Here is an 18,105-nt window from a genome sequence, read left to right on the forward strand (position 1 = left end):
GGGATAGCTGAATTCATGAATAGCTTTGGTCTACAAGAAACTGCATTGTTTAGTGAATAAACTATTAGTCCACAAAATTCTGCCCATCTCTAATTATGAGTAGTACTACTGGACACTATCACTAAACTCAGACGTCATTTGTTTCAACTAGGATGAACTGTGGTTCATTCACTGGGTTCACTTTGGCGCTTAAATCTCAAACTTAAATCCCTGTTAAAACCCAACAGAGTAATGAATGAATGATCGAAAAAGGCTTTAAAAATAACTTTATACCAAGGCCTAAAAAGGTTTACAAGTGAAGCATTTAGGAAAATGACAGGAATTAAATGGAGAGTATATTACCTTGCACCATCTGGCAGCTTTCTATCAAAGGAAGTGCTGCGAGGAATGGCTGTCTGAGCCTGCTGGAGAAGCTGCTGGCATTGCAGTCTGTCAGATGTTCCTAGGATTGGAGATGCACGAGAAAGAGGCTGCCCAGCAGGAGTCGGCACCCGATGCCAAGTAGTATTCCTTCTGAAAGGGGTTTTATACTCACATGGGGTGCCTTCGCTGTCGAGTTTATATTCCACCATGGGGATTCGGCATAGTTCTGAACAACCCCTGCAGGACACACAAAAATGCTGATAAATCTTACTGGAGGGGAAAAAAATACCAAAAATCTTTCTACCATAAAAGTTAGGGTATATTTTTCTTACAAAGGCACAAACATTCCCATATAGCACTGTCTTTTGCACACTTCAACAAACAAACCACTTATCTGGCAAAAAAATAATGTAAACGGTTCACTACTATGTGCAAACCAGCGTTTCAGATGTCTGTCTTTCGAAGTGAAAAAGCAATATAAGATACTGAAAGTTTATCCGTGTCTTAAATTCTGCATTATACAAAATAATAAATAAAAACTAAAATCTGAGAACTATAAAGATTGCCCAGTTAAGCACTCAGAAGTCAGGAAATGTCAACATTAAGGTTGCAAGTGCAGTCTTAACTCTGTTCCCTTGTGTGTACGCATCACACTACAAGTCAAATGATATGATCACACATGATTTCTCAATTTATACAATATCATACAAGTTGAAAAATATTTAATGTATAGTTTCTCCTGCAACCTTATTTACTTTTATGTAGTATCTGGTATTATTGATTACTTCTCTGTGTATGCCAGGCAGGTAAACAAACCGGCCAGGCCCGCCAGGGGCTTTCCCTGCACAAGCAGCGGAACAAGTTTGGGAACCACTGATAAAGAGAAAGAGGGCACGTAGAGGGATGGAAGAGACTGAGACAAGGACAGGCTGAAAGGACAGCTGAAGCAAAAGGGTCTGTAATCACTTGAGTACGCTGAAATACATCCCAGGGTTTCTGAATTTCGGCATTTCTCAATTCTGTGCCAGCGATGTTCTGCGTCTGGCTGGAAGATTCAAATCCACCTCCGCTGTGCCGCCGTCCCCAATGTAAATAATAACAAATAACCCACAATCACTGCTACGTACTTTTACAAATGGACCTTCCGAGCCTTCTCTGATGCAATCTCATTAATTAGCTCATCCCAGTCCACCCGCCTTGCTTCCAAGCTCTCTACAGAAATAACTAGCAGATCATTTAACCCTTTCCTGCTCTATGGACACTCTTAGCTAGGTCTTGAGTTTCAACCAGGTGAAATTACTTTCATTAGCAGCTATGGTTACAGGAAGATAGCAAAAACTATGCAGACCTATTTCTGTGTCAGGGAAACTCATCTATAGACCGTTTGTCTCTATAGCTAAGGAGATCAATGAGAGCCTTTCTTTTTTTTTTTTTCCACACACACGCACACACACGTCATCCTTAAAGATTCACTTGCAAAAAGTGGCAAAGAACTCCATCTCATTCTCAGTACTCAGTTTAAATTCCCAGGGGTAGCTGGCTTGCTAAATTTTAAGCATGCCTCTTTAGGTCTTCGTTATTGAGACACTTCAGTATCTCGTCCATCAAAAAAGCAGCCCTTTTTATGGCTGCATCCTGTTTACACATCCTATCATCAAACCGTGTTAATATTGTCTCTAACTGGGGATTGAAAGCCTCACATTCAAGAACTTTTCTGGGACCTGTTCACCTTTCATCCTTTGTAAGTTTGCCTGGCATTACTTTCCTCCTTCGAGCTGAATAAATATCCCTACTGTGTGAGCCTATGAAGCAGCAGAAGCAATGAACCCAGAAGCCCATAATTCTGATAAAGCATCTCGAAGACCACCAAGTAAACTGCCAGCTGTTTGAACGTCAAGATGTGGACTCTGCCATTTTTTTGCTCACAAAATTAATTTTTGCTCAGTATAGTAACAAAGGCCCCGAAGTTATGAGTTATTACTGTTGAAGAATTGCCCAGACATCAAGCCTGTTTTAGAAAAAGATAGAACTGATGGAAATGAGAATAAAAACTTAAGGTCTAACAGTAAGATTTCTTCAGACTGTCTGAGCAAACTCAGAATAGCTACAGCCTTTTACAAGAGTGTACCACTGGTGCTGCTAAAGAGACTTCCCCTTTTCCCTTTCTGTGAACGAGTGAGTGAATAAATTAAAAATTAAATTAATATCAAACATTAAGATATTATATATTAACAGATACAGCAGTGAAAAACAGGGAACCTGATGGAATCTAATATTGTAATTAAGTTAAGTTATATCTATAACATAGAAAGTTGACTATAAAGTGATCCAACTTTGGGCAAAATATTGTAAACTTTAACAGGGTTTACTCCTGTGAAAAGAGTGATGTGTGAGAGGAGAATGCCTATTAAATTGAAAAGTAAGATCTTCAAGATGGTAATTGGGCCGCACTTTTATATGGATCTAAGTGCTGGGCACTGACTGGGAAGAGACAAGAGCAGATCCTGAATACAGTTCAAATAAAAATGTTAAGATGAATGTTTGGAGCTACAAGGATGGACCATGTTTGGAATGAATGAATTAGGGAAAGGTACCAAATACAGAAAAGCTAAGGGAATCCATGCTTAACCGGTTTTGGCATGTGCAAAGAATATATAGGAAAAAGGGTGTTAAATTTAGGAGCAGAGGGTAAGAGAAGGGTTGGAAGAGCCAAATCTGGATGGATGGATGGATGGATGTCATATAAGGATATGAATAACTGTGGAATTTCCAAGGAACTGCTTCAAGACAGACTGGACTGGAGAAGGAGGACTCGAAGAGCTGACCTCATACAGGTGGGACCAAGGCTAGAAGAGGAAGATGACAAGGTTTACCTCATGGGCAATCCTATTAGGAAAAGAAAGGGCTTGCATTCATATTTATTTATTTTAGTGAAGTAGTAAGGCTAATATTTGCAATCAAGCATGCTTATGTTATTTAGTGATATACAGGTGTGGTGAGAGAGGCAGTAAATAAAAGGAACTGAAATCAAAGCTTGTGTTTATATGAACACTATCAGAGTGAAATAATCAGAAATATAATTGATTAATAATGCACAGTGTCAGCTGTGTCAGTGTCAGCTCAGCCATACATAATAAGGTCCCATTGTTTTTAAAACAAGGAGAACAGGAATGGAAGGATTTATACAGCTGTTCTGGTCTGGTAAAGAACAATAGTTCTAGAAGTGACTGCATTGTATAATGGACAGTTAAAACAAGTTTAAAGAGCATCAAAGAACATGGAAGGTCTTTGTACAAGTTATATTAACTTTAAACTGGAGATTTCAGCAACTAGTATAATGTTGATGGAGAAATTGCAGCTTGAATAAGCACAACTGCAAAGTTGGCCAAGAGATGCACCACAATGGGACCTATGGAAAGTGACTTGCAGAGAAAGTTGCTGACCAGAGCAAAACAGATGGTTCCAAGATAGTGATATCAAAGCTATGGCTTAACTTGTCTTACACAAGCTGGTATGATGAGATGTGTTGCACACAGATACTGGAAAATTCCAGCCCCAGTTGCTAGAACCGCCAATGTGATGTCTTGTTCCCTGATAGGATGGTGATAAAGGATGATTCATTTTGGTTGGATGTTTCAAATCTTTGGAAGAAGAACAAATCACCATCTGATTGGTCCACACTAGTACCTCCAAGAAAAGGAACAAACTTGGACCACCCAGCAGAAATAGGATAAAACAGGTCTGTCTCCTTCAGCACATTGCTTCCTGAAAGCCAAAGACACATGGAAGGAAGAAGACTGAGGTCCAGGATCAGACATCTGGAGTCCTCCTGGTGACAAAGTACCTATCTCAGACAGGTACCTTTAACTATCTCTCTATATTTTCCAGCATTGGGTTGCCTGCTAGTGCATTGGGGAAAAAAAACTATAGTCATGTCTGTCCTTTGCTCCACCCGTGTTTGCACTGTCAACTCCTGGTGTGAACAACAACTGAGTTGAAAGCGGGCAGCTGAACAAACATCTGGTGATAAAGTAACATACTTTCTCTTGGGTAACAGGTCAAATCAGTCAATTGATCACTTCCTGAAACTGGGTACCTAATTAGTATGGTGGTGTATATGCTTGTGCATGTGATCTAAAGATTGTCACAGAGTTACTGTGTCCCTTTGTTTTGTAAAAGATTCCAATCAATTTTGTTGTAAAGCAGCTTTAAAACGCAACAAGTTACTGTTGTTAACCAAGATTGTAGAATGTGTGTGTATGACAGTAATGATTTCATACTGCCCTTCAAGTTCTAGATGCATACAGACATAAAATGAGGCCATGTGTGCAAGCTTCTTGAACTGCACTCTGTCTGTATTGTCTGTCATAAACGTAGAAGTAATGTTAGATAGTTGGGAGTGTTAGATCCTGGGTCTAATATAATTATTTAGGATATTAGTTAAAAGGGCTGTCTACTAAAGATCCATAGAGAAGGAGAACTTGGTGAATTAGCATGCAAGCAATTGACCAAATTATTTTATTTATCTTTGGATCTTTGGTTTTTCCTATGTTGTATTAGCAACAATGGAGTTAATAACCATTTGACACAAGGAACCCCTATTCTGAGGGACTCAGTCAAAAATCTAAACAAAGTCACCTTCCCAAAATAGTGATTGAGTACAAGTTTTCTAATTATAGTACAATGCTATTGTAGTCTTCTTATATCCTATACTATTAGTGGCTGCTGTTAAAGATGCTTAATATACTCTATAAACTAATTTCAGCTTTCAAGTCCTTTACATTTAATAAAGCAATCAAAATTCAAAGATCTGTAAGAGAGGTGGTATGGGTAATCAGTTAAGCAACTGCTTAAGTAAGGTTTGTTTTATACCCTATCTTTCTTACATAAGATAGTACACCACATCTCAAACAAAACAAAACTGAAAACTCTGAAATTTGTTTGCAAGCTATCAATTTCTGACTTAAGCTCTGGGGTATGATTGTGTGAAACCTGGAATTTGTCTAACATATCAAGAATACCTTCAATCTGATTTTGTAGTGGATGTATGGCCTCTATCCTTACTGGAGTGACCAGATGTCCCAATTTTATAGGGAGAGTCCCAAAATTTGGGGCTTTGTCTTATATAGGTGCCTATTGCCCCCAGCACCTGTCCCGATTTTTCACCCTTGCTATCTGGTCACCCTAACCTTTACTGACCATCTTGTCATGCTTTGGCATTTTAATATAATGCAAATATGCTTTTTCAACACATCCCAATAACTAGAAGAAGTGGAAAACAGGATATACAATCTCTGAACAATTCAAAAAATAGAAGAATTTAGAGAACCATTGCAGCAGCTTCTACAAGATTCAGTGAGTGAGCAGTACATGGGTTGAGAGACGTATATTGATTTTCCTGATTAATTTGATTTTGAACTTGTTCGTATGCTGCAGCCTCATTACCTCCATTGTCATAGCTTTGTCCACGGCAATCAGCCATATCTGAACCATCTTTTTTTCAGCTTCTCTAAAATAATCTCCTTAATACACTACCCAGTTTTTGTGTGGCTAGCAATGAAATCTACACAATTCTCAACAAACTTCTCTCCATTTTTCAGAACGTTGTGACACCTTAACACTAGAAACATTTGTTCTATTCAGGAGTACAGTCAAACACAACAGATAACTATTTAGCTTTCCTAATCTTCTCAAAAACCTGTCATACTTTTCTTGTGATCCTATTGATAAATTCATTTTGATAATATGTCACATCTTCGTTACTGGCCTTAATGGTTTCCACATGATCTCTCAACATACTATCATTTCTGCAAGCAATTCAAATAAACCCAGAAACCTCCCATTACGAGGACTGTCTAATTTCTCATCTGAACCTGTCAAAACTAAATCTCTCACCTAAGTTCAGCAAAATATCCAACGAATGAGGCAAAATATTGCTCTTTATGTCTTTCTGCACCTGACAGAAAGTTTGCATACCTTTGTCAATTGTGTGGCCCTTTTCCAACCATTCTACAAGTTCCATCCAGCATGTGACTGCCTCTATATGTTCCTTCAAACATACGTATAAGCATACTCTCTCACTAAGGTGGAAAATGTTCGTGAACCCAGTTTTACAGTTCACAAAGGAAGATGAGGAATTTGACTGGAAAAAGCAAACAAGTGAAACAGAACCAGGAGGCAAGAGTGAAACCGTACATCAGCCAAAAATGCTGGCTTTACACCTTATTAGGTGTTCTGACAAAACCAAAACTTTAATTCTTGTTTTCCTCTGCATTTGCTAGGTAAAAAGTCTTTCTAAATTAATTACAGGGCTGTTTTCTACCAAAAGAACCAGCAAACAAAAATTTCTCATTTGTGGCCAAGTAGTCAGCTCTACCTGATGAGCCAAAATTCTGCCCCATGCTTTCAATAATGAAACTGCTTTCAGAGTCTATGTCCATAATAGTTGCACTAGCAACCACTAGGCAACTTTCTGTCCTGAATCAGAGCCTTGGGGACCCACAAGTCTTACACACCCAAATCAATCTCCTCACTACCTGAGGAAGGCTCAAAAGTGAGAGTAGAAGAACTCTTCAGGAACATGGTCAAATTTAATATATTTAAAATAAATGCGTAGACTGGTTGCATTTTTCTGATCTTTTTCATGGACATGCTGCAGCTAACACTTTTGAGCACCACTCTTGTGCATGTAGGTTTTCATGGTAGACATAATGGTTAACTGTAAGAATTCATCTTCCAAGCTCTTCATGAACGTAAAGTTAAAAGCAAAAACAAAAAACAAAACAATGGAGCCCTTTATAGGCCCTTGACAGGCTGTTTGAAACCCGCCCACTCCTTTTAATGTAATTTTTGGGATGTAATTATCTACACAGATTGTCATTATTGGATTAGGAACTTCAGTTATGTGAATGGTTATCTAAACTACCCCTGATTTGATTCCCAATACCCTGCATTCCTCCCTTATCCTCTCTCCCATGTATCCTGAGTGTGAGAAGCTTTTGCTTTAAGCTGATAACATCACTTACAAATTCAGACTTTTCCAGATATTGATCTTACCTCTTAGTTTGGTAACTTGAGCAAGGTCTTTCTAGAATATGTATATGTCATTCTCCACATCCTTAAATCCAAAAAAGTATTTTAAATGTTTAACCACATTTTCATAGATTTTAAGTCCAGAAGGACAATTACGATTATCTAGTTTATCACATATCTAAAAGCATGTTATATCACCAAATTACTCCTTTCTCAGTTAAGATTAATACCTTCAAGTTTTGTAGCTACTTGCCTCAACTGGAGAATATGTCCCTTTAGCTAACCAATGACTATGTGATTGTAGACATTGTTCCTGTAAACAGAGGTTTGTAAACAACCCTATTTCAAATCACTATCAGATCTAATCAAGCAACTTTTATAAGCTGAATAAGTACACATTGGACTTCACATACAAAACCATAAGAAGCAATGAAGTTATCCAACCCTGTCCCAGTCACTTAAAAACAGGTAAATACATAGCTTATATCAAAGTATTTTTGATCATCCTCCTCCTTGAAATCACAGAAAGAAAAATATGCTGTTTGGTGTTTTTTGAGTATTAGATCAGAGCAGTCAAGCATTAAGATTGAATGGCATACTGTATTACTTCACAACAACCATACAGAGAATAAGTACTGCAGTTCACAGAAAGAGAAGGTCATCATTGCATTTACTCTGTGTATTGGGGACATGTGAAATAATCTACTAGTAGGTTTCCAGCCAAATACTGACACTGTTATTTTGGATCTAGAGAATTATCCTGGCTAACTGCTGAAATCGTATTTAATTTACTGTTCAACATTTAGCTGGGTTGCTAACGAGCCTTTGTTTGCTACACTTTACTGCATTGTTTGATAGGTATATGTGGGCATTTGTATTTAACAAAAGCGTTTGCACCTACTTTTTAAATGCAAAGACCAAAGCTAAGCCTTATGCTCCTATGAAGATATTTAAATGATGTAAAATAGAAAAAGGGAATTGCTGGAGAGTTTTCCCCAATATCATCCAACATATTGTTTTGACAAATAGACTAAGAAAAGATCCCCGATTCAAAAAGTTAGATAGCAAATATGACCAGAAGGGAAAATACGGATGACAGAGTCAGTTTCTAGATCGGCACATCAGAAGCCAGAACATTTCTTCCCCTTCATAATGGCATGTAGGTTAGTACTCAGGCCTCTGAGCTAAATAGATGGACTCAAATATTTAAGGATCCTCTGTTTAGAAACCATGTGTTAACCTATAGCAATGCTAAGTTTATGCTGGTAAATTACTATAAAAGTACCACCTACATGCCTAAGTGGGACAGCTAACACTAGAGTGACCCGACAGTGCTGATTACTGCAGCTTAGCACATAAAAAGCAGCAGCTGTGGTCATCTGCAATGTTAAAATATTATTGCAAACAACATTTTAGTTTAATACACTTATGAAGCAGTCTGCAACAATACATTATCAGCTTTAAAAACCATGAAGCTCTGAAACCTTTCAATAGTTATTCGAGCTCCTACATGAAGGGCTTCTAGGATGCACCCTGAAGGAGCTACATTAGGCTAACATGATACTTAAAAGTTTAATGTAAAGCTCTTGAGAAAACTTTAGAAGCTTTTATATATTATGATTAAGAGTCTGCTGTCTTGATAACTACATGAAAGCCTTGTCTTTTTCAATTACATTCCACCATCATAATAAGACTGTTACTCAGCATGGCTGTTGTACTTTGGGTCACAATTAAATTGGGCTCTACAACTAAATCTTATGAAAATACAAGTGTTTTATTGTAATCAAAATGCTCAATTTCCAGCTCCTTAAATTCTCAGAACCAAATGGATATGCTAGCGATCTCAGTTGATCTACAGTTTGACTCTTGCCTCCTTGTTCTGCTTCATTTGTTTATATTTCCAGCCAAATTCCTCATCTTCTTTATGAACTGTAAAACTGGGTTCATGAACTTTTTCCACCTTAGCAAGCGAGTATGCCCACAAGAATATTTGAAGGAACATGTGGGAGGCAACCATGCACTTGATGGAACTTGCAGAATGGTGAAAGGAAGCATTATTTCAATTTTACAGGTGGGAAAATAAAGAATGGAGACACTAATGGACATTCTCAAGGTTAAACAGGAAGATCATGGTAGAACTGGGACTGCACCTGTATCCTCCAAATTCCTGTCAAGTGCCTTCACCACATGACTATCCTCTTGATTCACAGAAACTGTTGTATTTTGGTCAGACAGCCAAACAAATTGCAATAACTAACTAGCAGGCATAGACACGTTCAAAAATAGCTTCCAGGTTTGATCTGATTTCAAGCAGGGCCACAGGAAACATGCAAACATCTTCCTCAGAGGGCATAGTTCAAAGCCCATTGAAGTAAATGCAAATACTCCCGCTAACTTTGGATCAAGCCTAGAGATTCTACCTGGACAATACTGGCCAAACAATGAAGGTCAATCCATGTCACTATAACTTAGTCCCCACAGCCCTCCAGAAACCTACTAACATTAACTGCATACTGTCAAAAATCAACAGACTGATGAAAATATTAGTTAAAATAATGTACAGCATCATAAATAAATAATGATGTTGCTAGGATGATCACCTTGGATGATGAAGCTGCCACCAGCCCTACCAGTTCTGTCAGTAGAAGTGATGAAGCACTCATGGTGAGAGACGTGAAGAGTTGAAGTTGACAATGTGCTCTTACAAAGTAAGATCTTCATTCATTTTTAGGCTAAGAGGAAAGCTTTGGGCTGCTGAGCCCACAAACAAGTGGAAGTTTCTTAAATGCTCTTGGAGATGCAATGCTGTATGTGAGAGACATGAAAAACAGGGACAGAGTACATGCACTAGCTAGAGCGGATGACCAGGACTTAAAAAAAATAAACTACAACCTGATTGGCACACCTGTGTGATCAGTGAGGCAGTATCAAACCTGTAGTTTGCACTAATGAGAACAGGACAACAGAACCAGAACAAAACACATTTCCAAGTCCCAAAGAATACAAAGACAACCACACACAAAAGATGACATGATACAACATTTATGGGGAAGGCAAATGATCAGAAGGAAAGGAAAATCCTTGGAAGGGGAGGGGGGGAATGAAAAGTTATACCACAGCTGTAAACCTATGAAAAGGGAATGATATAATAAAGTTAACAATAACAAGAGGGAGGAGGAAAGTCGGGGAGTGATATCAGGAAGAAAGAAGACATCTAGTGCTGGAAGTTTAAAATGATGGTGGAACATGCAAATGATGTCAAAGACATCTGGAGATGCAAGATTTGGAGGAGGAAGACAGGTCAGAGATTTAGGAATCATTCATATAGAACTAGTGGTTGAAGCCATTTTTCACAAATAATTCAATATCAATCAAGTCTGAAATGCAAAGTCAGCTACAAAATCTGCTCTCATATGAGCACGAAATTCCAACATTATTAATTACATTTTATTTCTGTTGACATATCAGCTCAATTAAACTGCTTTGTACAAGAGTTCTAGTGAAGGGCACAGTTTGAGATCATCATCAGACTTACCAAAAGGAAATGCTTAGAAAATATAGACAAGGTTGATAGATCAATTACATACAAGTTTTTGGCTATTTTCTCTGCTCAATAACAAATGTACATATGTGCTTATGCAGCTTATAATTACTGTGCTGGATAGAAACCAGAGGAAAAATGAGGACACATTCAACTTTAGGGTTAAACGGAAACATAACTAAGTTCCATACCATTGATAGAGCAAAGAAACACAAATTTTCCTGCTGTCTCCTGAGAATAACCCTGAAATTCTGGGAGCAATACATTTTGAAAAAAAATGCCTGCTACATAGAGGCATTAAGAATGCAATTATTAGAAAATATCAAACAAAGAAAAACCACCACAATAGAGCTTTCTGAGTCCTAAGCATTCATTTTAATGTAAAAATATAAGGTTTGGAGTTTTGACAAACAGCAGGGCTACTGCCTGAAGAGTGGTCATTTTTTTACTTCCCAAGTTTATCATCTTCAACTGATGAATAATCCTCCTTTTGGGTAACAAGTAAGCTGACCTTGGTTTCACTCTGACTCCACAACAACAAAGCCAAATACTGATTGATATGAACTAAAAATATCTTTCGGGGTCAGAAATGGTGGATTCCTAGAATCTGAGTGAGATTAGTGGAGGGAAGGAAAAAAGGAGGGAACACTGGAGCAGGCAGGCATATCCACAGATTTCTCCTCCTTCTTTCCTCTTATCTGGTACTGGAGGCAGCTACATCTTTTGTGTGGTAGAGCTTAGTGCCAGAGAGATTGCTTTGGAATATCATCTCACTTTCTTCAGAGTTGAAGACCTTGTCTCTTTCTTCAGAGTTAAAGACCTGGCACTCTCCCACAGTGCCCCAAACAGACCCAGCAAGGCTCTTAGTACATGCCTCCTGTTTCAACCAACAGACTAGCTGGGGAAGAGACACAGGCAGCCATAACACATTCTATAATAGCTTCCCATATTCCAGCTTGCAGCACAGTAGGCATGCAGTGGTACCTCCTTTATGTGGGACCATACGCACATAGAGGGTCAGTGAACACAGTGTGCCCACTTTCCTTGAGGTTATGCCTTGAGATTGACTCACACTCCAAAGTCATGGAAAACTATATGAACATACACAGATGTTCATGCTTATGTACCAAGTTGATAGTCATCTTAGATAGACTGATCTGCTGATTTGTCACCCACTGAGAAATGGATCATATCTTCAACAGCATGTACTTCTGGCCCTGCACTTTGAAATTTTGCTTGCAGAACTTCACCCATTTTCTGCTTATATAGGGTCAAATGACAGATCAACTTAGGCCCTAATTTGGAAGTGTAGGAAATTCTCTCAAGCTTGAATAAAGTGTGGAATTTAAGTGGAGAGGAAAGATGTGTGTGCATTGGGTTGGTCAACAGAAAACAGTCTTCTGTTTCTTCGCCACTGATGGATGGAGCTACTGAAACAGCAGAAGAAAGAGGAAAGCACTAGGGAATATTTCAAGACAATAATAATAGTGTGAGAAAGTGCAAAACAGAAGTGTCTTGAAGTGGAAGAAGATGATTCATAAACATAGTATACAGAACATATCTTGTCAAGTTACTTTATATCTAGGAAGTCTGAGACAGAATTTAATATAACATTAGCCATAAAAAATCCATGAAAACAGCAAGCTTCTGTTATATAAAAAGATACATACTGTCATAAAATCCATTGGGTTACAGTAAGTGTATTCAGACAAGGATTCAGAAGGAAAAAAGCCTTCCCCCTCATCCTAAAGTCTGAATTATCTTGAGATGTTGTTTAAGATATGATTAGTATTTAGGATATGATTGATAGGTGAGGCTTAGGACAATGTCAAAGTCAATATGAAAGTAGGCTTCTTTTGGAAAGAAAGCACACATCAAATTTAACACACAAAGGTTCTTTTAGGGATTTTCAATGATGGTGCATGTAGTTACATTCAAAACCTACACTTCTAGCCAAAGTAATGGCTCAAACAGAGTGTTAATTTTCAAGAGAAAACAAATCAATAGAAGCAATCTTTTCTAAAGGATTTTTATAAACCATTTAAAGAATATAGAAAAATCATTATAGCTGCTAATAAACTTTCAGAAATAGAGCAGAAAGAAACATTTTGTGCAAAGTGAATTCTGAGCTGATTGCAAAGCCAAGTAGCAAAGTAAAAAAGTCCAAAGTAAAACACTTTTCTCCTAACCCTGGATACTTTCATCACGAAAACAGGTAATTTCATACTGCTATAAAAAACTACGAAGAAATAAACAAGCCACGGACAAAGCAAAAACCAGAAGTTCACTTATCTTTATATAATGTAGATTCTCTCCACTAAATTCCCATGAAGCGCTTTGAAAATTTATCACACAAGATTTCTTCCACTGATGTGAGCAAGAGTAACTGCATTTGCATTACTAGAAGCTACAGATATAAATGCTCCTGCATGATAATGGGACAGTCAACCATTTAGTCAAAGACTTTCAGAATACAAAGAAACAAAAAGCAAATAATCAAACTTCTTTCTTTTCTCCCCCTCTATAAAATGTCTATTAACCATACTAAACCAAGATAGTGAAGTTGAACACAGACTGATTTTTAATACAGAGTAATATTGAGGACATCATCATGTCGACCCATGGAAAAGAAGCCCTTGAGGAATTCTACCATGATTTCAACAATTTCCATCCCACCATCAACCTCAGCCTGGACTAGTCCACACAAGAGATCCACTTCCTGGACACTACAGTGCTAATAAGCGATGGTCACATAAACACCAACCTATACCGGAAACCTACTGACCGCTCTGCTTACCTACATGCCTCCAGCTTTCATCCAGACCACACCACGCGATCCATTGTCTACAGCCAAGCTCTACGATACAACCGCATTTCCTCCAACCCTTCAGACAGAGACAAACACCTACAAGATCTCTATCAAGTGTTCTTACAACTACAATACCCACCTGCTGAAGTGAAAAAACAGATTGACAGAGCCAGAAGAGTACCCAGAAGTCACCTACTGCAGAACAGGCCCAACAAAGAAAATAACAGAATGCCACTAGCCCTCACCTTCAGCCCCCAACTAAAACCTCTCCAACGCATCATTAAGGATCTACAACCTATCCTGGAGGATGATCCCTCACTCTCACAGATCTTGAGAGACAAGCCAGTCCTTGCTTACAGACAGCCCCCCAACCTGAAGCAAATACTCACCAGCAACCACACACCACACAACAAAAACACTAAACCAGGAACCTATCCTTGCCACAAAGCCTGTTGCCTACTGTGTCCACATATCTATTCAGGGGACACCATCATAGGGCCTAATCGTATCAGCCACACTATCAGAGGCTCGTTCACTTGCACATCTACCAATGTGATATGTGCCAGCAATGCCCCTCTGCCATGTACATTGGTCAAACCGGACAGTCTCTACGTAAAAGAATAAATGGACACAAATCAGACTTCAAGAATTATAACATTCAAAAACCAGTCGGAGAACACTTCAATCTCTTTGGTCACTTGATTACAGACCTAAAAGTGGCAATTCTTCAAGAAAAAAATTAAAAAACAGACTCCAACGAGAGACTGCTGAATTGGAATTAATTTGCAAATTGGATACAATTAACTCAGGCTTGAATAAAGACTGGGAGTGGATGTGTCATTACACAAAGTAAAACTATTTCTCCATGTTTATTCCTCTCCCTCCCCCACTGTTCCTCACATGTTCTTGTCAACTGCTGGAAATGGCCCACCTTGATCATCACTACAAAAGGTTTCCCCCGCCCCGCTCTCCTGCTGGTAATAGTTCACCTTACCAGATCCATCTTGTTACAGTGTGTATGGTAACACCCATTGTTTCATGTTCTCTCTGTATATAAAATTTCCCCACTGATTTTCCACTACATGCATCCGATGAAGTGAGTTGTAGCTCACAAAAACTTGTGCTCAAATAAATTTGTTAGTCTCTAAGGTGCCACAAGTCCTCCTTTTCTTTTCGCGGATACAGACTAACACGGCTGCTACTCTGAATACAAAGTAAGACGCTGTCATTTATAGGCTTCGTTATATGGGTATAATATAATGGAATAAACCACACACACTCTCGATCTTCACCATTATTATTGCTTCAATAAAAATGATGAAACAAGAGTGTTTCATTTAAGAATCAACTTCAGAAGGAATTAAATGACTGCTAGGGATGTGGTTCATTAAACAAACTGGGTCTCTAATGCATTACTACATACTGTACCTTCAGCAATTCACACGCTATTTGCAGCTGCAAGAAGTTTCAGTACGGGTCATTTGCTTTTAGTAATCATTTCACCCTGTAAGCATGTTGTATTTATCTACTGGAAAAAAACAGTTCCTTTGAAATGAAGGCTCATTTCCAAGGGAAGTAATTTGTGTTATTTCTTTTAAGTATGGTTGTTAAAACAAGTAAAATACTGGTATTTTACAAGACAACATGCACATGACACTCTTTCAAAATGTAACAATGGACACTTCATATTGAGCAAAATTCCAAGTTGCAATATACAGAACAAAAACTATTAAGTTCTCACTCAAATTACATAATTTTCCCTTCCAGAATTTAGACATACCAAGAAGTTTGTTAATTACATGATAGTTACAAGAGAAAGAAAAACAAGTCCAAATTAAAAACTTATATATTTCTTCCTCTGGTTTACAAAAACAAATAAAGCTTTTGGGGAAAAAAAATGCAGAAAGCTGAGTTAGATACAATAGTATAAGCTATTTCTTTCACTGTAATACATAACTTTGTAAAATGAAATTCCTATTTAGTATGGCGGTATTCTCCATGATACTCCTTGCATACTCATTTCAATGCAGCAATATCCAAAAAGAAAAAAAAAAAGGCTTCAAGATAAGGCAGCTTTAAACTTTTGCAAATTGCAATTATGAATGGTGTGGAGAAAGTGAAAGTGTTATTTATCCTTTCACATAGCACAAGAACCAGGGCTCACCCAATTAAATTAACAGCAGGTTAAAAACAAACATAAGGAAGTACTTCTTCACACAGTGTACAGCCAGCCTGTGGAACACGTTGCAGGACCTGTTGTAAAGGCATGAAGTATACCTGGGTTCAAGAAAGAATAATCTAGAGTTCATGGATAATAGGTCCATCAATGGCTATTACCAAGATGGTCAGGGAGGCAACCTCATGCTCTGGGTGTTCCTAAACCTTTGTGTTCATTCCCTCTGAAGCATCTAGCATCAGCCACTAACGGAAGACAGGATACTTGGGTAGAGGGACCATTGGTCTGAACTAGTATGGCCATCATTATTTTCTTATATTTCCTTAGGGTTAATTCCTTCTGTTGCCTCTGAAAAAAACTAGTACTCTCAACTTACAAGTTTCAGATATTTTCAAGCATTTCAGTCTTGTAGCATTGGCCATAATTAAAACTCCATTTAAAGCCCTGGAACTTTCAAGCTCAATTTGCATAAACAATAAATAGCCAAAAGGACTGATCTTAAAGAAATAATTCGCCCTGATCTTAAACCCCAGGATCTCAGACAGACAGACATCAGGACTTAAAAAAAAATTTACACAATTCTTAATTTAACTGGCAGAGAGCTTTAGAAAAATTCTTAAAGGAAAATGAGTAAGTGTCTCATCAGGGTTTGATGATAACCCCAAGAAAGTTCAGGAATAGCCACAAAACTCTAAAACAAAAAATATTTCAAAATTGGCGGCAGCTGATTACAGCAGCAGCTTTAAATCCCCAAAGTCATTCCAAGCTGTTAACTTGCTCACAGACCAGTCACTGGAAACTATTGCTGCTGAAACCGTTCTGGCACAGTGGCTGCTCTTATGTTTCTATTCCTGGTCCATCTGAATGCTGTTTATTGGTTTTGAATTTGTTTGTTCTCAGATTTTAAGCCACCTTTCCATAGTAGTTATGCAAGTTCATAGTTTAAAAGGGACTTAGAACTAGAAAGAAGAACTCACTGATTTGGCTTGGCTGATCAAAGCATGTGGTATCATCTCTGAGCACTATTGTGATAATGTCAAGGAATGCAAGTTAGAATTCAGTTCATTATTTTACTGTGACAACGTGTGCATAGTTCTAAGTATTGCTATGACAACACTGGGCACTGACAACAACAGAGCAGCAAGGCACAAAATCTTCTTAAACACAGAGTCCTACTGAAGCAAACTTGAAATATGAACATTTATACAAAAATGAATGCATTGTCTATCATGTTCTTACACTCTACTGGAACTGAAGGTATTTATGTTTTAAAAAGCAGTTTCTCCTCTGTGGCTGAGCATCAGTGTGTTGCCATGCAAATATTTGTGATATTCCAATTTGCACATTATGACTTAATTGCTGAAGAAAACAAGGTGGTAAGTGTTCTGTCAATTGCAGTCTGAAACAAGTTTATTACTTTTGCTAATTAGCAAACTTAGGCTCTGATCCTGTGATTGATTTTGCAGGCAGACTTCTGCTCTCAAGTGGAGCAGAAGTGCAGGGAGTCAACATGCAATGTTCTGCTGGCAGGAATAAATAAATAAAGTGATGGAAAACACCTATTATGTGAATGTGTTGACAGTTTGAGTCTGATATATTGCATTTAATAATACCCCCGCCCTCACCCATACAACCACCATCTTTAAATGTGAGCGAGATTCCAAGTCCTCTCTCTTTGTGCTGGAAAGAATTATGCTGTAAATGATCTTATATTAAAAATAAAAACTCATAGTTCACAATGATTCAGTGTTAATATTCTAGATGTGTTCATACTTACAAGGTGTAATTAAAAACTTACAACGGTGGGGGACTGAAGGCTACAGCGCAGGTAAGCTATCACCCCTATTTAAAATCAAACTAAAACAGTTAAGGTCTGGGACTGGACTGCTTTGGAAACACCCTTCCACACTTTAAACTCTCATTTTCATTTGAAGAGTCTAATTCCCAAACCAGTACACAGCAGTCATATCCAATGTGTGTAAACTCACTCCAGAACCTGATCCCAGCAAGAGGCGAGTGCTAATAAGCACCCCTCCTCCTCAAAGAGGAAGTCCTTACTGCTCCTTATTCCTAAAACTCAGCAGTCAACAGCTTTAAGTGAAAACTGCTTCCCTTTCAAGCCAGGGAACAATCAGTTGATTTTCTCAGTAAAATGCTAGGTGGTTGTTCTATGAAACAAATGCA

At 38.1% G+C, this 18,105-nt stretch overlaps 1 protein-coding gene across 13 annotated transcripts in view; it reads right to left on the reverse strand.

Annotated features, from left to right (window-relative positions):
• The window catches only part of SIPA1L2 (signal induced proliferation associated 1 like 2), a 238,194-nt gene that overhangs the window by 52,956 nt on the left and 167,133 nt on the right, over window positions 1-18,105 (reverse strand). For all 13 annotated transcript variants that reach the window (XM_073338090.1, XM_073338089.1, XM_073338083.1 and 10 more), the window contains one exon: window positions 343-600. In XM_073338090.1, coding sequence (XP_073194191.1) covers window positions 343-600 — 258 coding nt within the window. The remainder of the gene's footprint in view (window positions 1-342; window positions 601-18,105) is intronic.

The sequence above is a fragment of the Lepidochelys kempii genome, chromosome 3 (genome assembly GCF_965140285.1).
Source record: "Lepidochelys kempii isolate rLepKem1 chromosome 3, rLepKem1.hap1, whole genome shotgun sequence".
NCBI lineage: Eukaryota > Metazoa > Chordata > Testudines > Cheloniidae > Lepidochelys > Lepidochelys kempii.